This window comes from Myotis lucifugus, unplaced genomic scaffold (assembly GCF_000147115.1).
Source record: "Myotis lucifugus unplaced genomic scaffold, Myoluc2.0 scaffold_23, whole genome shotgun sequence".
NCBI lineage: Eukaryota > Metazoa > Chordata > Mammalia > Chiroptera > Vespertilionidae > Myotis > Myotis lucifugus.
This window is the reverse complement of record NW_005871071.1, coordinates 8,575,236-8,600,184: the sequence shown is the minus strand read 5'-3', so window position 1 is coordinate 8,600,184 and position 24,949 is coordinate 8,575,236. Positions and strand designations below refer to the sequence as shown.

General features: G+C 40.4%; 1 protein-coding gene across 1 annotated transcript in view; it reads right to left on the bottom strand.

The window, feature by feature from the left end:
• The window catches only part of FBN1 (fibrillin 1), a 236,126-nt gene that overhangs the window by 30,185 nt on the left and 180,992 nt on the right, over nt 1-24,949 (bottom strand). The window contains exons 38-49 of the mRNA XM_006085996.3: nt 23,645-23,713; nt 23,423-23,548; nt 22,120-22,242; nt 21,350-21,508; nt 18,317-18,388; nt 14,827-14,952; nt 11,544-11,666; nt 7,533-7,658; nt 5,192-5,308; nt 4,247-4,375; nt 3,497-3,616; nt 1,058-1,183 (exon numbers count right to left, since the gene is read on the bottom strand). Of these exons, the coding sequence (XP_006086058.1) occupies nt 1,058-1,183; nt 3,497-3,616; nt 4,247-4,375; nt 5,192-5,308; nt 7,533-7,658; nt 11,544-11,666; nt 14,827-14,952; nt 18,317-18,388; nt 21,350-21,508; nt 22,120-22,242; nt 23,423-23,548; nt 23,645-23,713 (1,416 nt within the window). The remainder of the gene's footprint in view (nt 1-1,057; nt 1,184-3,496; nt 3,617-4,246; nt 4,376-5,191; nt 5,309-7,532; nt 7,659-11,543; nt 11,667-14,826; nt 14,953-18,316; nt 18,389-21,349; nt 21,509-22,119; nt 22,243-23,422; nt 23,549-23,644; nt 23,714-24,949) is intronic.

Below are 24,949 nucleotides of genomic sequence, written 5' to 3'. Positions count from 1 at the left end.
ATGAAGGACTCAGAAAGTAAAAAAGCTCTGTCACATGTTCAATAAGATTGGTTGGGCAGGTATTATTGTTGTTCAAAATGAGAAAATGGAGGTTACAAAAGATTAAATACCTTGCCATAGGCGAAACATGGCTGCGCTGAGACTTTAAACACAATTTTTAGAATCTTAAGTGATATCCATTGCCTCTCATTTGGTAATATGAAAGGAAAACAAACACATATACACACAAAACCACACAACAAACACACACACACAAAACAAACAAACAAACAAACAAAACACAAGAAAAAACAGAACAACAAAAACAACAAAAAGGCACTGGAGCAGGGCCGGGGTGTGGGGGAGGAGAATTATGTGTGTTTGTGGGGTTGTTTTTTTTTCTTGAATTCATTAAACTAATTTGTGAAAATAGACAGACTCACACCATTGCATTGGTAAGTAAAATGTAAACAGTTTTCTGGGACACAATACACTGTGTTATGCTTAAGTTCAGGCTCCCTTTTGATTTTTTAAAAAAGTGCACATGTATTATTCCTGCAAACAGACTATGGCCTAGCAAGAATCTTGGTCGGTTCGAATTTATTTTTCTGTTTTCTTAGAAAACTTGTGATGTAAGGGATGGGCACGATATCCTGGGGACATGTGGGTTAATCACATTTTTCTGTCTGAAAGCCTAGGTTTTGACCCATATTTATCTAGGTTACCTCTTCAGGGCCAGAGACTGTGTGGCTAATGGCTGATGGTGCCAGGCTTTGCCACATTCAGTGGCTATTGGCTGATCCCACTCACAGGCCTACCAGCATCTGTGTTCTTAGGGGAGTCTGGGTCTCAGTGCCAGGACAGTTGTTGCACAAGCAACCATAACTTGATGGATGAGTGTTTAACCTTGAAAGTAAAAATGAACTTTCTGACATATGGTAGTCATTAGACCTCTGGGTGAATAAAAACTCTCCATCTTCTCTTTCACAAAGAATCAAAGCTTTGCCATGTTTTAAAAATAAAACCACAACAAATAAACACAGGGTAATGAAAGTCTAAGGCCTTCAAAGGCACTTACCTTGGCACCTTCTTCCAGTAGAGGACAAAGAGAACCCGTCTGGGCACAGGCATTTGAAGCTGCCTTCAGTGTTACTGCATGTGCCCAAGGCACAGATTTCTGGCTCTTCAACACACTCATCAATATCTAAAAGAAGTACACATGTCAAACAAAGTCAAACCATCAGGTACCAGATGCAAAATGTGGAAATATGAAGTGTGACTGACTTTCAAAATTCTCCCAGTTATGAGGATACTTTCCTATATCATATGCTATGGGTATACGTATAGGCTGTGATGACTTTAAAAATTAGTCTTTGACAGTTCTTCCAAAAATGGAATCGGCAAGTACCTTCTAAGGGACTCAACCAAAAACATCTCTTACCCAGACTGTGTTGCTTGGTTAGTTAGAAAAGTTGGAGTAATTCCAACCTCCCCTAAGCTAGGAAAGATGCAACACACCCCAGTCTGGCTTCACCACTGCACACTGAACAGAAGCCCTGAAATTTTAAGTGTGTTGACAATGAGTTACTCAGTGAGTGATCTAGCTTTGGACCAAATTTATTTCCTTCCACTCACCCACATCACTTTTCTCAGTACCTCATGCTATAGCCCTAACTGTGAATTTCACAAAGATACTAACACTCATGGAAATAACCCTATGCAGGACAAACTAATGATATCACAGAGGATGAGGCTCTGAACTCTCACTTGCAGGTTAATTTTTCTGAAAACACAAAATATCTTCCTGTAATAATTCTCTCATCTTCCAGATAATAAGAATCTGATATACTTATAATTGTATCATGTTTCCTTCTGCATCTTAGCTATTCTGAAGGCGTGATTAAGGCTGGCCCAAGGTAAAGTTTGAATGGCTTGGGTAACCATAGTCCTAGATTCCCTAAGAGAGTCCCAGCACATGCCTGTTGGCCTGGCCTCATTATTAATGGTGCTCATCCTAAAATTGTGTTGGTTTGGTCATAAAAATTACATGACCATCCTACTTATGGAAAATGTATAGCCACTCTTTCCAACAGATTTGCCCATTGTTTCCCCTTTCAGCAGACATTTGTCGTGAAAAAGAGGTCACTCTTGATTCTGAGCTATAATATTTTTATGGAAATACCTTTCTTCCCTTTAAAACACATATCTCTTGCATCTTGGGGCTCTTTATTGTGATGTTTGTACAAAGAGTTCTACCCACACCAAAATGTATTTGCCTCACACAGCTTTATTCCCACAAGGTCCAACTAAAGGGAAACTAGAAACTTAACTTCTTTATCTTGACTTAACATTATAAATACCACACGAAAAATGTGGTATTTAGTAATGTGCACTGTGAAGTGATTATCTTCCTGTAAAATTCAAAGCCAGCCTCTTCATCACTCCATTTTATTACATGGCATTTATAATTGCATCACGTTTCCTGTGGTTTATTAACAAATCTGAACTGCTGCTGCTGATTTACTCCATACCCACACTCCCTCCACCGCAACATCCAACCTTTTCTTAAGAGAGAAGCCAACTTTTGTAAAAATGTCAAACATTTCTTTTTGGTTACTGTTTTCGTCATTGTTGTTATGATTTGTTCTCTTATAGTAGAAATTAACCTGTAAATGTTGATCCTTTGTTTTTCTTTCTATACATTTCTATTCTGTTCATTCTAGAGGAAGTTTGCAGTAACCATGGAGTGAAAAAAGCCGGTCTTTAAGAGTAAAATAACATGTTTAATAATTTGCATTTTGGCCTAATTTTGATTATATGTTTCCATGTGTAATATTTGCACTTGACTGCAATTTAAATTGGATATATAATAAAATTCCTCATTGATGATACTTAAAGTAGAGACATTTCTTCCTCATTACGGATTAGATGCAGTTCTGCTCAAAGCGGGAGCATGGGCTAGGTGACTTCTTAAGAATCCTTTCAACCCTAGTTATTTATGAAGTTCTGGCAACTAATGTCTTTCATTTAATGCAATGGCGTATGTACTGAGGAAGGCAGTACTATAAAATTTGCAGAGAATTTATTTGTAGTAACACATTTCCACCTCTCTATAGGTCAAAACAACATAGACAAATTACATAGCCACGTGCATCCAACCTTGAATGCGGTCACAAATATTTTAACTGGAATCAGGAAGCTAATTTTAGTTGCAAACTATTGGCACTTAAAAACAGGTAATTTAAGATATTTTATAAGCTGCATAAAAGCACACTGGAAAAGAGTCAGGGTCATATGACCACCCTTATGTACAGAGCAAATAACTTCGTCAGGGATTAGCATGAGAATTAGATGTCCTTGTCTCACCATCTGAGGCCATAAGTCACACTCTCTGCTCTTGGATTTGTTTTTGCTAAAGCATTCCAAAATGAAGACACCGCCACACCATCAGAAAAGCTTTGACTTTGATAATGCCAGTGCAGTAACCAATACTACTTATTTCCAAATGCCCTCCTACCTTCACACTTGTCATTTTGTAGACTGTATCCAGGTGGACAAATACACCTGTAGGATCCATCTAAGTTCTGACAGGTGCCTGGTGCACATTTTCCAGGTTCTAGAACACATTCATTGATATCTGCAAAGAAAAGAGAAAAAGAAGGAAGAGGTTTCAACTGGCATGCTTTCCATCAAGCAATTAAAACTCAAAGAAACTGGGATCAAATCAAAGAAACACACATAAAACTAAATAAAATTAGTCCATGAAACTACCATGGAAAAAAATTAATGACTCAATAAAAATAAGCTTTAACAGCTTTCAGAAGTGTGCAATATGGCAACCACATTTTATTTAACCTACTATAAATGAAGTATTTCCAGAAAAGTGTAGCATGTAAAAAGTCAACGGATATGAAGATTTTGAGAGCAGCCAAAAAATTCATATAAGAATTTACTACAGTTATTTTGAAGAAAATAAATATAAGAAAGGGAATTACAATTGTTTTTAGAATGATTTAATTGTCTAATTCTCTACCAGGTTAACCATTACCTGTGAGTATAATTTAATTTTAAAAGATGAGGAGGGAAAGTGGTATATGTGTCCGTGTGTGTGTGTGTGTGTGTGTGTGTGTGTGTGTGGAATTATTACTGTCATTCTACTCTGCTTTTTTTCCCTTTGAGCTTCCAGAAGGATGCATGGTGGTAGAGCCGGCATGATTCTTTGGTCTCTGGGATGTTCTCTGGAGGGTCTCGCTGAGAAGGGACTCACCCACACAAGTTCTGCCATCTGGAGCCACCTCGTAGCCTTCGTTACACTCACACTGGAAGGACCCCACAGTATTGATGCACTGGCCATTTCTGCAAAGGTTCCCGTTTCCAGTTGCACATTCATCAACATCTGCCAAAAAAATATCCTTTGATATATTCCAAAGAAAATGTCATAATCCCAGCATTGATCATAACCTTTAAAGGGAAAAATACTTATTCTGAATTTCAGTGGCCTTTGCTGGCTCAGCCAAACAAGAAATTCCAATGAAAATCTAGACCTGGCTATAAGTACCTATCAAAACCTAAAAAGATTACACCATTTTATTAATTAGTGATTGATCATTTATATTACAATCTTATATGAGTTTATCTTAATCTTCCTTTAGGTTTAATTTTAAAGGCTAACACTGAGTTACTAATACACAACACCACTGAGGGTATTATTAAGTATTCCCATAATTGGAATTATATTAAATTCGCCTCAAGAACAATATATAGTTGGTTCATTACACCCACTTATGAATAATGGTGCATGTTTTATGAGGAGGTTTTAATAGATTCAATAATTTACTTCTTTTAAAAGAGGCTAGAGGAAACATGTAGACAAGCAGGTCCACATTATTCATAAATTATGTAATTTTTATACAGAGCATCACTTGCTTATGTTTTAAAATGTAATCATTTCAATTATTTTAAAATTTATTCAATTCACAGCATACCAGGCATAAATTTTAGTTGCTAATAAGCATTTTAATAAAAGTAATGGACGTACATTATTACATATGACATTTAATTAGCATATTCTACTTGACAAATCTTTTAAACAATTGTCATGCATATGACAGCGTATGTTAAAAATAAAAGACAGCTGGCACACTGGGAACGATGCTAATTCCAAAGAGCACATATGAACTTGACTCCCTTGGTGACTGTTTTGCACACGCACCTATGCAGTCATTGTTGTGAGAGAGGATGAAACCGTGATTGCAGCGGCAGTTGAAGGAGCCAATTGTATTTCTGCAAGTTCCGTTTCCACAGGCGTCTCTTTCACACTCATTTATGTCTAGTAGGAACGAAGAACATAGAAAACATGATTATTAACAGAAGGGGAGGTTGCATGGTTACCTGGGGGTAAAGGGCATTTTAGAGTTCATAAAGTGCCATCCGGGGGCTGAGAAGTCCTGGGTGTTGGTACGGGTTCCAGCAGTGGCAGCTCCCTGTGAGAACCCAGCAAAAGGCGGGGTTCTAACGCTGGGGAGTAAATCATTTCCTTGGTTGGCCTGTGAAAGGAGGCAAGCTAAGGACATGAGAACTGGACAAGAATTATTTTATTCTATTTACTTCTAGAATCCTCCACCCTTGCCACTTTTTTCAATTTCTTTTTCACTTGCAAATGGGAAACTGTGTGAGCATCTGGGTCTTGATTTGCTGCCACCTTTGGCAAACGTCAGCCTGTAAGATTCTCACTGCAGTTTCCCAAAAAGCAGTGAGTCACCCGATATTACCCTGCAATCAGCAACAACATAAATTAGCTTTCCAACTCACCTGACATTTTAGACATTGTTTCCCCTTTTCCCCCAGTCCACCCCTAAAACCCTCCACCACTCCCACCGAGAGTGATGTATCTCTCCCTCCTAAACGATCTCAAGGTGGTGTTGGCACTTAGCTCCTCTCACACACTCATGCATTATTGTTTGTCTTTTCCTTGGCCTATGACTTTTCTCTTGGACTATTTTGAAAAGCTATCTGGACATCTTATAAAACATCTCACCTCAGCAGCTGACATCTTTCTTATGAAGAGCAGGTGCACATTAAGGGGGAAATAAGACATTTCCATGAAAGAAAGCTGATACTGCTGGTTTGCAAGAGTGGGGCAGAAAGAGGAAGAGAAGGACAAAGAGAGGGAGAGGGACTGAGAGGCAACACCTCAGGTTGGCAAAGTGTGGTGTCAGGCTTAGGGTTTCCTGTCCTTTCCAATTTTTCACATGAAGATACATAATCTGTGATCCTAAAGCAGGGGTCCTCAAACTACGGCCCGCGGGCCACATGCAAATACAAATATTGTATTTGTTCCCATTTTGTTTTTTTACTTCAAAATAAGATATGTGCAGTGTGCACAGGAATTTGTTCATAGTTTTTTTTAAACTATAGTCTGGCCCTCCAACGGTCTGAGGGACAGTGAACTGGCCCCCTGTTTAAAAAGTTTGAGGACCCCTGTCCTAAAGCAAGAAGCTATTGCTGACTCCAGGGTGACTCCAACGAGTGTGTGTGTGTGTGTGTGTGTGTGTGTGTGTGTGTGTGGTTGCAGATGGCATCCGGTAAGTCACGCTGCCAGCAAGCAAGAGCTTCTGCTGAGAGTGATTAGTGTTTAGCCGAGCTTTGGTAGGGTAGGTTCTTTGGTAGCGGGTTGCAGATAATTCAGATGAAAGAGACAGAAAGGAATCTGGGCAGGGTCCCATTAATATGCAGAGGTTAGCTCCCCAGTGATGAGCAGGGCTGGTTATACTCCTTTCATTTAAAACGTATCTGCTCTGAAGAAGACAAAACTCTATGAGAATGTTCCCTAACGGGTGACTTCAATCATAGCCAAAGGCAAGCACTTTAAACATTACTGTACTGATTGTTCCTTTTCCAGCTGTGAAACTGATTCATGTTCATGAAGTCCCCACAAGACCTAATGGATGTTGCTTTAAAGTAGATAAAGAAAGGAGATAAAGAGAGAAAATGATTACATATTTGAAGTTTATTCTAAATCAAGATCCTGATTCAGTACTAATACCTGGGAAGAGATTTAAAATCTTGAGCTCTTTTCTCCTCAGAAAAGATTTCTTTACTTTTTATGCCTTTGTAGCATCTGTAAATTTGCTTTTGAGGATCTGGTAAATACTATAAACTCATCTTAAAGAATGTTCATATTCAAACACTCAAAAGTTGCACTCTGTTCCAATCAGCCAAACCCCCATAAATATTATAAAAAATAATAACAGGCTATTAATATTAATAAGAGGTAATTTTTATCTAAATATCTTTCTAAATTTTATACCTTAGTCAGAAGTTTTTTTTTTAACTAACAGCCAAATGAATATCAAGGAAGAAGTTTATGATGTTCAGATGGCCAGAGATTCAATACCAAAGGATGTTAATGCTACACACCTGCTTGTGTTTTTATTTTATAAATAGCAAGACAACTGCTGGAAAGTTTAGTATTGACTATTATATATATTCAGATGCAAATGAATTTTTCAATAGGATATGAAGGAAGAATGAAATAATAATCACATACTCACCCAAACACATGGTCTGATCAGCATTTGTTTTAAAACCAGTGTGACAAAGGCAATAAAAGCTTCCGACTGTGTCAATACACTGTCCATGGCTGCATATGTTGGGGATTTCTTGACATTCATTGCGATCTGTAGGCAAAAGGCATCTTTAGCATCTTACATAGAAACTTTAAAACCAAATTGAATAACTTACTTCTAGGTATTTCTCTCATGGCTGATTTATAAACTAAGACAGTAAAACAGGCACAGGCATTATGTTTCTTTTTGCCTCAATACTGGTTAAAACTTATTTCCATTTATTGGGCACATTCAGAGTATGTTAATAATACATGAAAAAAAATGAAAACAGAGGCAATATTCAAAAAAATGTTCTGAAAGATGAGAGAACTTAGAAGTAGAATGGGGAAGAAAAATCCAAGCTGGGAGATAACTCATTTGATTATTTTCCTAAAGCATCATCACAGGCTGTGGATTAATTGAAGTATTTTGTCTAGTCAAGAATTGGGGCCTCAAATCATTGACCCTTCACAGCTTCCTTTGGAAATTTATACCAAAGTCAAACAAATCCCTTTGCTAGGATAGGTTTTCATGATGGACAACCTGCCTTGTCCCTTGTTCAAGTTTCACCTCATTGTTTTGTCTTATTCCTATAACCTTTAGTTCCATTTTAACCAAGTCTTCATGTCTACACATGGCTCCTTTCAACACGTGACAATCCTAATGATATTTCTTTCTTTTTATTCACATTCATTCAAAGGAAAGCTCTGTCATCTTGCCCAGTCTTTAAGCTCTAAACTGTATTTTTCATCAACTGAGTCTTGGTTGCTCTCCTGAAATCTCATCATCTGCAGGGCAGAATTGACTGCACGAATCCACATGTGACATAATTACATGCTTACTTATGTCTCTAATTTAATTTTTTAAAGCTTATAGGACATGTTTAGGTCAAATATAATTTTAAGAGCACCAATTCATCCTGATTTTCCCATTATCACAGAAGAAAGCAAAAAGCAGACCGCCCCCTTGGGTGTAGATGCTGTGGGGCACAGCAGCACCTTGCTCTCAGCCAAATAATCCACTTTTGCTCCTTTTCTGCCCTGCCTACTGAGCAGACAGCAGCTGGGAATGGGCACTTTCCACCACACAGAGCAGTGGTGCCCAGAAGAGATGGTATCCCCTCCATTCCATGGGCTCCTGCTGCCATTTTTACAAGCACTTCCTTCCAATACACAGAACATGTAGAGTTGTGATCAATCACCATACTGTTTAAAAGTAGGGTTGAATATTTCATTAAGAGAGGAAATTGGTATAGAGCAGCTCAGGAGCTACCACTAGCCTATGCAGAAATGCTAGTTAACAAATTATGTATGATTCTTCCCACTGGAGAAAATGGATTTAAAATGAGCAAACTGTTCTCTGGGATAGACAGAGGAAACTGATTTCCATTGCCAAGCTCTGGGAAGGAAGCTGATTTGAGGGTGTGTCTTTGGGCCTACCATAGTTGACCCAAACCTTGAGTGCCCTCAAGGTAGTGCCAGACCTGGAAGTATGCAGGGGACTAGGTCTGTCTTATCTCTGGAGCCCCCAGGAAATACAGAACATGAAGGGTCTTCTTAGAAATGGCTCCCCAATCAGGAATTTTCTTTCCTACCTTGCCTATCTCATGATGATTTCAAAAAATGAAACACAGAGTACTTTGAGAGTCTACTGGTGAAATGGAAAGACACAATCCTATAGAACTTAATGGTGAAGTTCACTTTGTTTTGAGACTAGAAAACAAGGTTTCTCAAGCATCAGGATGTGAACTCCCAGGAGATTATGTCTGAGGTTGAGATAAGAGGTTTAAACGTGGTATTTGGGGGAGAAAAACTCACATAGTCAGTGGAGAGAGGAGAGACCATGAGGCAGTGGTTGGGAAGAACCTGCCTCTTGTCTTTAGCTGGGGGAGAGATTGCAGAAGGGGGCTACCTTTGTGTAACTATACGACTCCTGAAGTCCCGCCAGCATCCTGGGCTTAGGTAACTAACTAATTATTCTCTCAAATCTCTCAGCAACTATGTGGGCACTATGGCCACCAGCTATGATTTTGCTTTGAAATTATGTACTGTACTGATGAATTCAAATAAAAATCTCATGATGGAAAGAAAATTTTAGTTCTTTTCATTTGAAACACAGGAAAAGAGCAGTCTTTTGCATTATGCCTAAAAAATGCCATATATAGGACAGCATTGAAAGACATTAAAAATATTTTTAAAGTAAGATGTATATGAAGTCATTACCAGAATGAAGTCTTCAACCCTAAAGACTGAATAATTCCAAAATGTATGTACATTCCCTTTCTTCTGAGGATTTCAATGAAGGAGGGAAATAGAGCTTTGGCTACAAACAACACTCCCACAGCCCTCATGGCTGGTTAATGCCTGGAGAGTTTTATTTATGTTAACTCTATGAGAAAACATGACAGGGCTTGAGCCCAGCAGGCCTGGCTGGACATGCTATCTTAATGTATAAAGAACTTCTTGCCTGAGCGCGAAATGGTGTGAAATGGCACATTCTATATTATCAGCAACTCTTTATTTGGATTGGAATTATTTCATTCAGTTTCAAAGAAATATAAATTAAGAGCAAAATGCAGGGAAGTGGTCTCAATGCCAAGTTTCACAAGGGCATTGTGGCTCATATCAGAGACGTCCTCACTTTTCCTGTCATTTTTTAAAAAATACGTGGATAACAACAGCTCTGTTGACAAAATGCTAAACACTTGCACATGCTCCTCTAAACTCAACAAAGCAAGTCTTGATTCTCAAATTGAGTTTCTGTTCTGCTATTACACCCTCTTCCCACTGAGCTCTCATGAAACAATGCAAAATACCCTGAGAGCCGTGCACTTCCTACCACTTACTCACTGGTGGGCAAGGAAATCCAAGGGGAATCTGACCATGTTCCCTTGTGTTGTTTCATTCACAAATGCATAAAATATCCAGGCAACTCCCTGTGAAATGAACCATAAGCAAAATAACACATTCTCCCTGGCCTTTTTGCTAAATATATAATGATTTATAATTACTCTAAAACTTACCTGAAAATCATTATGAAGTATTATTTTGCTTCTGGGCTGAAATACCAGTGGTTTCATTTGATACCACTGGCTACAAGGTACCATCAGATACTTGAATACCTTTACCATCAATTTAAGTTGGCAACACACTCATTCTCCGTACTTCTACCACATCCCTGATACAAGTGAACAAACAAAAAACTAACCTCTGGGAGATAGTTTCTCATTTTACTGTAGGTGACTCACAGCTAATAAAAGGCTGTTAATGTTTGCTGCCCTCAGTGAGTGATCTTACATCTGTACAATGTTCAGGAGGAAGAGATATACTGGGTTCTTTTTTGTTCATTTTTTGCAGGTTAATGTGCAGCTCAGGAGAGCTTCGCTGTCTAGATTTGGGGAGTGTGGCTGAGATGGTGACAAACTCAACTCTCCAAGGGGGATTATGTGGAATTAAAAAGATAAGTATTTGTCCCTGGTTAGGGAAGTGTGTGTGTGTGTGTGTGTGTGTGTGTGTGTGTGTGTGTGTGTGTCTATGTGTATGTATTTTGGGTGTGGCTGTTTGCGGCAGGGTAGCAGATGGGTAAATATGAAATCTATGCATGTACATGATTTATTTATTGTTTTGAAAACATCTCATCTATAACGAGGGGAAAAAAGGTAAGTGTTTAGACATTGCAACAGTTTTGCTTTTTCCGGTTTAGTTGCTAGAACTCAGCAGCCTAAATGAAGATAATCTCCTGGCCAGCGTGGCTCAGTGGTCACAGTTCAATTCCCTGGGTTGTGGGTTAGAACCCCAGTGTGGGGCGTGCAGGAGGCAGCCAATCAATGATTTTCTCTCATCATTGCTGTTTCTATCTCTCCCTCTCCCTTCCTCTCTGAAATAAAAATATTTATATGTATACATAAATGGAGACAACCCCCTGGGAAGGCATGTCCAGCTAACAGGGCACACTTACCGTTGCACTGCCCCGTGGAAGTGAAGCGGTAGCCGGGCTTGCACTCGCAGCGGTAACTACCGGCAGTGTTGATGCACTCGGCATTGCGCTGGCACACCGGGCCGTTCTGACACTCATCAATATCTGCAGGCAGAAGAGAAGTTAATTAGGAGGAGAACGGAATCTGGTAACCAGTCAAGGAAGCCTTGCACACAAAACAAATTTATATTTTCTCATTTTGATCAGTTTTATGAAACAGACAATGGAGGACTGAAAACGATTTTCTAATTTTCCCACCTTACTAGTATTTTTCAGAAATGTTAGTATTCGATTTAGGACACACGTGGACTCTAATGTTACTCATGTCTTTTTAAAAAGGCATGAAACTCAACTGCTACAGTCAGGACTTTACGTGAGTCTAGACCAAGGGTGGGCAAACTTTTTGACTCGAGGGCCACAATGGGTTCTTAAACTGGACCGGAGGGCCGGAACAAAAGCATGGATGGAGTGTTTGTGGGAACTAATATAAATTCAAAGTAAACATCATTACATAAAAGGGTACGGTCTTTTTTTTTTTTTTTTTTTAGTTTTATTCATTTCAAACGGGCCGGATCCGGCCCGTGGGCCGTAGTTTGCCCACGGCTGGTCCAGACAATGATCCCAGGGAATCTTGTATTTGCTTAAAGCCCCAGGGTTTTATGATTCAATCTGGTTTCTCTTGTCTGAAGATCTGGCGGGCAGAGCATCTCAAACCTCAGGGTACATATGAATTGCATGGAATCTGTGGAAAGGCAGATTCTGACCAGCACGTCTGGGGGTGGCCTGAGAGCCTGCATTTCCCATAAGCTCCCGGGAGAAGCTGGTGCTCCTGGTCCACAGATGCACTTGGAGGGCAGGGCTGCAGAGGCTGCTGCTCAAATTACTGCCACATGGCAGTCAAGCCAAGGAAGCTGAACATGTTGCACATAAAACTACTGCAAACAACCCAGTTCACATTATCAAAGAAAAGAATAAAATGGATATTGTGTACTTCAAAGCTTTGACTATGCTCAGGGGGTTGTTTGCATATAGATGTATAGATATAGATATATTTAAACAGTTTAAAGTCACTTACATGTAATTATGTACTTCAAATTATGTAGTAAATGGAATTAAAATGTAGTTCAAATTCATGGCATCGCAAAAGTTACTGCACATTCCCGTCTATTCCATGTGGCAAAATACGTGTTCCCTGCCCCTGCTCCAATGAAATAATCTAATTCAGGCCTAAGACCACTGAAGGAAGAGCCTGTACCGCAGGTGGGAGTCAGCCCTCAGCCCTCGCACTGCGGTTTCACACAGAGTTGGCTCAGCAGAAGTTCCCACAAGGGGGCGGCAAATACATCAAACGGTGCCTCTCAGGCCTGTGCTTTGTGGCGGGAAAATGTCAGGACTGCTGTCAGTGGGAGTTTCTGTCCTGTGTGTGTGTGTGGAGGGGGGGTGGGGCGGGGGGGTGAGGGGGATGCTTCTTTGTGCAGTAGATACAAGAGCAGAAGTCTGTTTGCCAGCACCACCTCACCCACCATGTGTGCACTGCTCTTAGTAAGGGTGTTCAGAAACACCGAGGGTAGCTTGTATCCTTGGAGAAGCCAAACGGTGTCACAGACAAGCATTTCTGTGGTGCATCAGACACCTAACATCTGATTGTGTGCATACTTGGGAAGAGCAGATGCATAGTAGCTCCCTCTAAATCACTTCTGGAATTCATTCCAACTTCAGCGTTGCTGAGGCATGTACTAAATCAACCTTCATTTTCTGATTCTGAGAGCTAGGATCGTGCTGGGAAGCGGCTGACCCTGGATTAAACACTCACCCTGCAGATGGATATCCTATGAAACGGAACCCAAAAGCTGGAGCACTTCGTAATCTCACTATCCACTGAATGCTGCCCTGACAGCTAAGTGGCTTACACTGGCACAGCTGTGGGTTTCTGATCTCATGTGGGTATCAACCTCTAGGTTGACTTGGTGGTCGTGGGTATCCTTCCCTGCGGGTTCTGGCCAAGGGCTGCTGTTTCAGCAAATATGAATAGGAAAGAGGCATCTGGATAAAGGAACCATCAAAGGGATCTCTGAATGAAAGCAGAGGGGAGATGCCACAAGGAGGCAGCCATCTGAGGCCTGTACGGAGGGGAGAAGACTGTAGTTTTGAAGAAGGTCAACCCTAGCGCTGTATGATCATCCGCGGTGGGCTTCCTCTCTCCCCGGCATCACGCCTCCCCCTCAGACACCTGTTCCTGGATTGCCTCCAAATACAGGGCGGCCCAGGTGTGAAATGACTATCTCCTTAGCAAGGCTCTGAGTGGCTATCACCCCACTCCCACTCCCTCACCCAGCAGGCAGAGGAAAGGCCATGTGCCGGCTTGGCGTAGTAACTAAAAGCCGGGTGAGGATAAATTAACAAACATGTGCTTAGAGCTATAACATGGTCTATAATTGTCCCCAGTTTAGGAGAAAAGTATTTTTTTTAACATTAAAATGTTGACATATGTGCTCTAATCCATGCTCTAAGGGATACTAACACTTTCTAACATGAACAAAAACGCTGCTAGGGCCTCCAAGTTTACATATTAAATAGAAAATTATTCCAGCTATCCCAGGGCACATGGTATATTTAATAACCAGTAACGTTGTCCCTTTTACTAAAATGTAAAGGGACACTATCTTCCCCAGACGTAGGAAAAAGATGAAGTGCTGCAAGGAATGTGCAGAATCACAGCACATACACATGGCAAGGGAAGGTCATTTGAAAATGAAAAAAGTACCATTTGCATGCATGCCAACATTCTTCCTATAAAATTGAATTTGCCGTTCCTGTCATTTGGAATTCTCTCATGCATTTGGAATATTTGCATTAGCCTTGTTTTCACTTGGGAGTAGCAAAGGCTCCGTTTGGAAGAGAACGCTGATTTTGAGATTCAATTCAAGATGACTGCCCACCACTCACGCTCACTTTCGAGCAATGAGAAACAAAAGCAATCTATCGGACACACCCAGGAACTCAAGGCTCTTTCATATCAGCTGGGAAATCTAATACATTGTGTGTGTAGGGAGAAGGGCTGGGGAACGTACGTCCTGCTTTTTCCACTGGGAGTTAGTGAATGTTTTTTGCATGAGGTTTCATGCTGCTCCCCACGGTGCCCTTCTCTGTGCTAGAGCTTGACAAATTTATGAAATTCCGATGTTGTGAAATTGGCCAAGTGTGTGGGTAAGTAGCTCACCAGTTAGCTCCCTTCTGGACACGACAGAGTGACATCATCACTTACCTTCACAAACCAACAACTTGTCATTATAGAAGAAGCCCACTGGGCATTCACATCGGAAGCTGCCAACCATGTTGATGCACACTCCATTTTCACAGACCCCCGGGATCTCCCGGCATTCATCAATATCTAGAAACAGAGCAGCCAGGCATGAGTGACAGCACAGAACATGGCCCCTGGGCAGGGTCGATCGGGAGGGAAAGTCACTCGATGTTCAACGAAAGTCTAAAACCAAAGAAGAGAAAATGCGTACGCACGTGTGCGGCCGTGTACATGTGTGTACGTGTGTGGGTGTATGTTGGGGTGATGCGGTTGATGGAAGGGGGAGGGAACATCAATGAATGGCAAACTGAAATAACTAAACCACTTTCCAGACAATCATCTGTCTATCTGGATTTAGTGTCTGTCTTTTTTATGTTGTTTCAGAACATCCACACTGTCCAGCTGGAAGCCATCTTTGCATCTCCTGGACACTGGGCAGAGGAGAAGGAAAAAGTGACTGCTGAGAGTAGACAGCCTCTCTACCCAAAGTGTGTGGCAATGTTTGGCTAGAATGGGAAAGGGGAGCTGGTAAAGAACAGAGGAGGAGCCTAAGGTCAAAGCCAACTCTGGCCTTTCAAATTCAACTTCAGTCCCCCTCCTCTTTCACTAGGTTTTTGGTCAGGTCTGGGGGTACTCTGGGCCCCAGCTGATGGCGAAGACGGAGTCAGCACTAAGGAAGGATTGTCGGAATTTGGAATAGACTGTGGCTTCCTAAGCCCATGGCTGGGCCTAGCTGCTACACCACTGTTACAGGCCCCTAGCATGCTGTCTGACAAATATTAAGTGTCAATTAAAATTTGTTAAACTAAGAACCAGTATTTGGAAGTGGAGTTGGTGAGCATTTGAACAGGACACAGGCTGGCCAGTTGGTGAGGGAACCTTGTGGGCAGGTCTCACTCTCCACCAGCCTGGTTGGTCCACTCTCTGTCTAACCTGCTCTGATCTCCCATTCATTCAGTTCCCTCTAGGATAATAATGTTAATAATGTCTATATACCAAGTTTGTCAGGCAGTCAACCTGGATTTACTCACTGAATCATCAGTCTCCCTACGAGGTGGTCTCTATGTGGGTGATGGAACTGAGGCCAAGTCAGGGGATGGAACTTGCCAAAGACCACACAGCCAATAAGAAGCAGAGTCCGATTTGATACCAGGGATCCTCTAACCAGCTGTCCTGCCTCCCTTGTGTTTTTTCACATCACAGTCATACAAATTTCAGAAAACCTTTATCAAAGCACTTGTTATTCTCAGGGCCCCTCCATCAGCCCCTTGGTAGTTTCACGAAACACTCCAGAAGCTGGGAGGGGATATAAAGCTTTGGTCTATCTACATCACACGTCTTTCCAAATCTCCAGGTTTCTATGACTGTTGTTGAGATCCTTTCATTTACTATTGTAGTCCGGAGGCTCTGCAAGGCATTTTGCCTAAGTTGTAAGAAGTTGGCCATAGACGTAAGTGGAGCCAACAAAAGATGCTATAATTTCAGAAGACTCACCTCTGAAACCAGCCTGTTTTAAAGGAGAAATTTGACAGGCTATCCATTTATTTTAGACCCTTTTCTAAAGGGCTTGATTTTGTGCGAAGGAAAATTGATCTCTTTAAAAATTTCAAAAGTTTTATTGCTATTTTGAATACAGGTAATTATGTTTTTAGATTTTTCACACATTTATCATTCATGTTGTTAAAAAGTTATGCAAATAAGACTACAGCTGTGTCTTATCAGCAAACAAAAAACAACAACCCAATCCAACAATAGGATAGGTTAAAACATAAAATAGCATATTTATTTGTTTTAAATATAAGTGATATATTATCATGTTTAACAATAATAGGCTGGGTCAAATTTCTAGCCATTGTTCGGCATAAAACAGTCAAAGGATATAATAAAAATTTATATTTTCTTTTCCTGTCTGGATTTCATTTGAACTTCAACATGGAGAAGTTTATATTTTAAGACAAGATTAATAAACTTGCTATAGTTTTAACCCCTACGAATGGGCTCTATATGCCAACAATCTTAAGGCCTTTCAGAAGAAGAGTATAAAGCTTAAATAAAACAAAGTTTCCCAGTCATCTAAATATTTTGTCATGGTGGAATTTGGTACAGTAAGTATACTGCTCACTATCACATTTCCAGTTTTCAAGAGCTAGAGTCAAAGCAAGCTGTGAGTCAGGACTGGGTTCTGGTCCTAGCTCTGTTATTAATTAGCTAGGTGACCTCGGCCTAGTCCCTTCCCTTCTCTGGGCCTCTGTCCCCTCAACTGCAAAGCAAGGCATTTGGACTAGATGCTGTCTAGGACCTTTCCAGCTCGACTAGTGGGTGGTGCTAATGCTGTTTCGAGTCTGACTACTGCCAGCCTTACAGGGCAGGCCTTTCTGGGTGCACTCCTGGTCCTACCATGGAGACTCATCACTACTAAAGACTACTTATCTTCGGATCAGAGATTCTAGGGAGATGAAAAGATCTGTTTTGGGAAGGGGAAAAGCAAAGCAGCTGGGGCCAGGTGTTTTATGCCAGTGTCATTTAGCAGTTTCCTTTTCCAAACCATGAAGTTTCTTTGGACGTTGACTAGACTGTGGAGCCATATGGATTTGGCACTAAGGGAGCCGGGCTGATTGCTGGACCAGACCCTTGTTTTCTTAAACACGGTCATTGGAAAGGCTGATGTGGATTTCAGTTTACTTATTAGGAATAAGGTGGAACAAAGCAAGTGGTGATGTTTGCTACTACACTCGATCGCTCAGACTGAGGAGGGGCATCTAAGGATGCATATAAATCACACAGGGGAAAAGCTCTGAGACTGCAATAGCTTTCTACTTTTATGTTATTTGGTTTTAAACCACAGAAGCATTGCCTCGTTGGCTGACCGCTGTGCAATACTTCTGACTCTTGCACAAGCATCTCTAGCACTATAATGGTCTCTGCTTCAGTTACGATTGGAAGGATTTTTTTTAAAATTTCATATCTGAAATTCCCAAAGCAGATAACCTGGGGAGATTCCATGAAAGACAAAATTGATCCACAAGAAGGAATTTAGGTGAACAACCTATACGTGAGGATTGGTGTGAAAGGTCATATTAAACGCATGTCTTAGTCAGAAGGCAGGATTGGGAATTACAGTCAAATCAAACGTCAACTGGCCCTGCTCCCAGAATCTCTCTCTTTGTTGATGCATAGGGTTGGTTTAACTAAGCTTGATTGTAATTTTGTGAAAAGCCTTCCAGTCCCCTTAATCATGAGCAACAAATGCTGCTGCCAATTAGGTGGAGCTACCCGGGGTGTTTGCACAGTTCGTTTCAAACTAAGAATCAGTGTTTCAATAAATTGAAATGACACTCTTTAATGAATTTTCCTTCTAAGAAAAAAAAAGCAAATTGAGAAAATAACGTGTAACCCTTTTCTTAACACAAAGACAAAAGCAGAAAGTTCCAACAATGGCATTATAACTCACCAACAGGTAAGCCGGTGTAAATGTCAATGACGAAGCCTGGCCTTTGACTTCCACAGAGTGTAGCAAATTCGTCTGCAGTGATTAGACAAAGGTGGGGTGAGGGACATAGGAACAGGGGTCAGTAAAGAGCAATGATTGGGCTGAAAGAATTTACTTTGTAAACATTCTGAAAAGATATTTATCCATATTTTGAAGTATTTAAAATAAAAAATAAATTTGAAATTCCTACAGATATTATAATCTTGCCCTTAAGATGAATGTTGCAGGAAGTGACCTCATGTTGACATCATGAGGGACAAGCAGCGGTCTTCCCACCATCTGACACTCATTTGTATGAACTTGCCTGTAGGAAATTGGGCTTTTATAAGGGTATTGTTCACCTCTGAACCCAAGGACTGGCAGGAGTGTCTCTTTACACTCTGAATTAAGGGGAATGCCTACAAAAGCCATTTCCTCAGTAGATTGGGGAAGACCATAGTAAGTCTAGCCAAGTTCTTGACATCAGGTCTATTAATCACTAATTCATGCCAAACCACCAACTTATACCATTACTTCAATTTTTGGAGCTGGATTTCTTTTGGTGCTGCACTCTTGCTTTTTCTCTCTCTCCTGACCCTCTATCTTTCTCTCATGCCTGAATTCAGCAAAGTTGATAATAAAGAATGAACTAAATGTCATCTGCTGTCCCTTCTAACTCTGAGATTTTGTCATTCCAGATCATGACTGTAACTATTACGGCATGATATAAATTTAAGTTCAAGATGGCCATTGCCTTATTGGTCAAACCCACTGAAAATTAGTCAACGGTTTCTAGAAGTAAATGTAGCATGTTCTTCTCCTAGTGATTTATGTCTTACTCATGAGTGTCCACTTCCAATAAGTGTCATGCCAACAGACACTGGTGATCCAGGTAAATTTCAGGGACTCCTCAAATGTGTGCAGATTGTATAGGTAATGAAAAGCCATGATTGGATTTGGTCAATATTCAATATGAAGAAGACATCTTACATTTTAGTAAGAGTACGCAGATGCCTAAACCTCTGACAGACAGTTCTGAAAGTAAATGATAATCTTTATCAGGGGTCTCCAATGTGGTCTCCAAGGGATATACAAATATCCATTAAGATAAAAAAAATACTAGAACTTCTATCTAGCTTTGCAAAATCTAATTTAAAAAGATTTTGTGTAAATGTTATAATAGAACATTTTATAAAAATAAATTTATTTTCCAAAATAATTAAAAACAAATATATAGAGACATATACACATATACTTTTATATGTGAATACACACAACAAGTGAGTGTAACCCACAGGTATTTTTTGAAAGGTATGTATCATCAATGACAATCAGACAAAGGGTCAGCAATTTTTTTCTTAAAGGGGTAAAGAGTAAATATTTTAGGTTTTTCAGGCTGTGCAGTCTCAACTATCTCATTAAAGCAGCCATAGACAATGTAAAGAAATTAGTGTGGCTGTGTTCTAACAAAATTGTATTTATAGACACCAAAATTTGAAGTTCATATCATTTTCAGGTCATGAAATATTATTTTAAAAAGTCTGTTTTTCCCTGGCAGGGTGGTTCGGTTAGTTAGAGCATCATTCCATGCTTCAGAAGGTCGCAGGTTCAATTCCCTGTCAGGGCACATACCTAGGGTGTGGGTTCAATCCCCAGTTGGAACATTTATAGGAGGTAACTAATCGATGTTTCTCTCTCTCTCTCTCTCTCTCTCTCTCCTCCTCCTCCTCCTCCTCCCCCTCCTCCTTCTCTTCCTCCTTCTTCTTCTCTCTCAAATTGATAATAATAAAAAACACACCCACATCCTTGGGCGAGGATTAAAAAAATTATTTTTGGTGATTTAAAAAATTAACAATTTTTTTCAGCCATTTAAAAACGTAAAATTCATTCTGAGCTTGTGGTCCATACACAGATAGGTGGTGGGTTAGATTTTGCCCAGGGGCTATATGTAGTTTATCAAACCTGGTTTAGCGTTATCTTGCCGAGTAAGGTAATTTACAATTCTAAGTGATAGATACTACATTATTTCTGCAGTAAACAATGGATGCAATGGTATATTTTACTCAAATAAAATGTTTCATGTGTTGTCAGGTAGCACTAGACATAGATTTGCTGTATTACGGGTCACTGGAGAATGGAGTAGGTTCTACAGGATACACAATAGCTCACTCAATCTAAATCATCACATTAGTAAGTGATGTCATCATGGCATACATGAAATATATCATCTAGCATATGCTATAATAACAGTGCACCAAAATTCTCAGTACATTTTCTCCAAGGATATAAATTATCCTTTTTTAAAAACAAGTAACATTATATAGATCTTTCTCTATGAGGATAGAAGAAGAAATTTCTCTCAGGTCTCAATATCAAAAAGAGTTGCGCTTCCCTTTAGTGCTGAGTTTGCTCCATGGTCATTGAGATTCTTAGACTTGCTCATGTCTCCCTTTTTCATGTGAGCTGCTGGGAAGTTTGGAGCCAAAGTTACTGCTCATCTCTGGCGAGTGTTTGGAAATTCCTGGCTGGAATTCTGTGGATTAGCCTCGCTAACTTGCTCCAAGTTTCTTGCCCTTGTTTGCCATTTGCCTTAGGCCATCTTGTTTTACATTTGATTCTTTGTGGGCTGCCTTAAATTCTATTTTGGAACAGGACTAGTTATAAATAAGTTAAAATAATGGGAATATGGTTTGCTTATTTGTCATATTGCTTTGCATGATGTTTCCAGTCCCTTAGTTAGACTGGTAACAGTATGTATATCTTTGTGATCTGCCGAGTCTGTAAGTCTGGTAAATGAACTAATATAAAAATTAGAAAGCATATTCTGTAACTTAAATTTTCAGCTGGAAGGACCAGGATCAACTGCAAATTTAAGTATTTGCCTTTGTGAGCTCATTTTGTTCTAATGAAGATTAACGATGCACCCATCCCTTCCCTGGCTGAGACTCATTTCCCCAACAATCTATGAGGAATTGATTTACCTGTAGTTTTGGTGATGGTGAAGCTAAAACTCACCTGTGCTGGGGATGGGACACTGTTCACAGGGCTTATTCCAGGCTCGGCCAATATTGTAGGAACAGCAGCACATCTTCTTGGTCATATTGAACAACAGTTCTCCGTCACAGGTCTGGTTGTCAGCATAATAGTTTCTGTAGCACAAACTTCTTCTCATATCTAGAAGAAAGGAAGAAGGAAGGGATTGGCGATGCCATGGGGATTTCTAAGGGGATATTCAAGCAGTGAGCTTCTTTTGAACGGACTTTGATAAGGGCAAAGCCTGTTCGTACACAACTTTCCATCTACCTATAGTGCCATAAGAAAAACAACAACTGAGAAATATAGTCCCTGATACTTGGTGCCACAAAACTAGGTCATTATGTAGCTGTAGCATTAATAAACTTTACATGACTCTCCACCCCGTCTCCTAGTAACAATTCTCCACTGCTATTTGGCAGTAATTTTCTCATTTCCGACTCATGATGTTTTAATACTGCCGGTCAGTGCTGTAAATATAATTGTATAAAGATACACCCAAAGTCAAACAAAAGAAGTACTATTAAACCATTGTTTGGGATTTTCCAACATTACAGTTTAAAGAAAACTCCCAACCACCCACACGAGGTGGTGGTGAGAAAAGGCCAAGCTCATGGTTTAAAGGGGAGGTGGTTCTCACAAAGACAGTGAAAGGAGCAAATAACATAAGGACTAATTGCTGGACCTGTAAGCTCTTTTTCTCTTTGCAGATGAGGACCAACCATGCATTATTAACAAAAGCTTGGACTTACCCATGCAATTATTGCCCCCATTCACTTGCATGTAGTCTGGAGGGCAAATGCAGGTGTAGTTGCCAACGGTGTTGTAACATGTCCCTGGACCACAGATTCCTGGAGTTTCACATTCATTCACATCTGTAATCCAAAGAGAAAGTGGTGTGGGAAGATGGACACTTCACTCTTGGGAATAGCCTGGTACTCAGAATCACTATAAATGTTGACAAGGAAGGAGAAAGACCACAGAGCACTTTGAAATCCAGACAAGAGAAACAGATGTTTAGTGCATCAGTGTCCTTTATCTGTGCTAATGTGGGTGTGCATTTTCAGAAAAGGAGGTTTTAACAAGGGAAGTTTTGCTTTCTGGTATGAGTTCCTAATAACTGAGTCCATAACATCCTCAAAGGCACGCAGAGATGGAAATGTGGAGAAAATATAATTCTCAAGCATCCTTCAGAAAGACAACTGTGTATAGTACTTCGTATGTTCACAAAATCCATGGAACGATATGATGTATCCTGAAGCTATCGACAGCTGGATTCATGAATCCGCATTGGTAAGGGAGCATGGAAACAGGTATTTCACACCTCCTTCCCTATTTTCAAACACAGGAGTTGATTCCAACTTTTGTTAACTCCATGGATCTTAGAGCTGTGTTGTACACACTGGATGCTCAACTAACACTCAACAAGGTTGTCAATGAGTCACCCAATAAGCCTTTCAGAGAACCAGAGGGCTACTTTTCCTCCAGGAGGCAAGGAAGTCTCTTCTCTAACTAGTCCTGTGACTCCTGCATGTAAATGAAATCCATCTCTCTCAGCCTGGTCTGTAGCCCAAGTCCTACAGCTAAAAGTGGTCAATATTCTCCATCTTTCCAGGATGAACAGGGGTCATCACATCAGGAAACCAAAGGGGCCGCCTTTAAGAGAAGCTAATTTAAATGCATTGGTACCCATGCTCAGTGGTGAAGGGCAGGAAGAAGAGCCCAGACCTGCCCAGCATATAGAAGTCACTGAAATGGGACCTGTGCTGCTCTAATAAAAAATGGCTTTTCTGAAAAGCATGGAAATCTTTTGTACACATAAGTGTAAGATAATAAAACTATACTTCCCACAGGAAAAGAGGGAGTTTTGTGGCAATTTGGCATGATGACAATGACATTATATCAGTCATGTTAGTGCACACTGCCACCTGTCATTATACCTGACTATGTTCCTATTTAGACCATTGTGTTATTTTGCTAAATTTCAGCTTTCCTGGCTTTTGAGGTCAGTTCTCAATATTGGAAAGAACTTATCATCCTGTCGGGGCCATTTACCATCACACACTCGGGTATCTTCATTCAGGAAGTAGCCCGTGGGACAGCGGCACTGGAAACTACCGAAGGTGTTGATGCATTTGCCGCCTTGGCACAGCCCTGGAAGCTCCTGGCACTCGTCAATGTCTGTCAAAATGAAGACAGCAGTGTTTCTTCAGCATTGTCAGTAAACCCAAGGAAGTTCAAAATGTATGCTCTTTCTGAGAAAGGAAACAGAATTACCTTCCAGTATAACAGTGATGGGGTTGGGTCGAAAACCTTCTCCTCCAGGACAAAGAATTTTGTACTCAGCTATGGAAACAAAAAAATCAAATTGAGTTCTTTTGAGGATAAAATTTCTAGCAATGGTGTCCTCGAGAGAAATACTGACATATCCAACTGCACATATTCCTTTGCAGGAATCTCTAACAGTGACCCCCACCCATCTGAAGCAAGTTAGTATCTCTATCTATGCTCATCATTTTCAAAAGGCTTTTACTATGGCCACTGTCCTCAGTCTCTGAACCCTGTACACACTCCCCTGGCCTTATGTTCTTGTGAACTATTTTATTCCCTCATCTCCATCCTTCTTTCTTTTTAAAGATTTTCTTTCCCTTTTAATTTTCTCACAGACTCCTCCATTATTATGTTTGGTCCAGACTTACTTCCTGGAAATCACAGCTTCCATAATAATGTTAATCAGCCTGTTTCCAAAACCCTTTCCAGACAGCGCCCTAGGAAGAGCTGCTCTTTCTTGGTTCCCACCCCACTTCTCTCCATAATGACGAGAGATCTTTCCTGCCCTCTGTTTAACTGACAGTAATACTGATGCCTCTGACCAAGTTTTTACAGTGTCCTTTGACTCCCCCCATTAATTCTCTGATCCAACTACTTCATTCAAAAACATTTATTTCAGTGCCATGCACCAGCAGTGTGATACATACAGGAACACATGAATAAGAATGACCCTAACCTGCTGGAAAGCCCTGGTGAGTATCTATATGAAGCAATTCTTTCATGGTCCTCATGTTCTTCCCTAATTTGATAATCCCTCTCTTGGATTTCTGAAATGTTATATGTATATATATAACTTTAAATATGTATATATTCCAGTTTTAGCTCCAATCTAGTTTGGTGTAAGGTGGACTTTTATTTGCTAATCATTATTAATCAACAAGCTGACTCCCCCACTTAAACATCTTGGTTGGATTCTTTCAATATCAATGAAATTAACTACCCTCCTCTTCCTCTTTTACTTTTCTCTCTCCTATTTCTGCTGTCCACTACTCCTTTTAAGTCTTCACTTTCACATCACACCCTTCCTTCAAGGCCCAGTTAAAAAAATGCACAGTCATGCTCTGGCCAGTGTGGCTGAGATGGTTGGGCATCATCCCATGCACTAAAAGATTGCCGGTTTCATTCCTGGTCAGGACATTTGCCTGGGTTGCAGCATGCAGGAGGCAGTTGATAGATGTCTGGCTCTCACATCAGTTGATAGATGTCTGGCTCTCACATCAGTGTTTCTCTCTCTCTCTTTCTCTCTCCCCC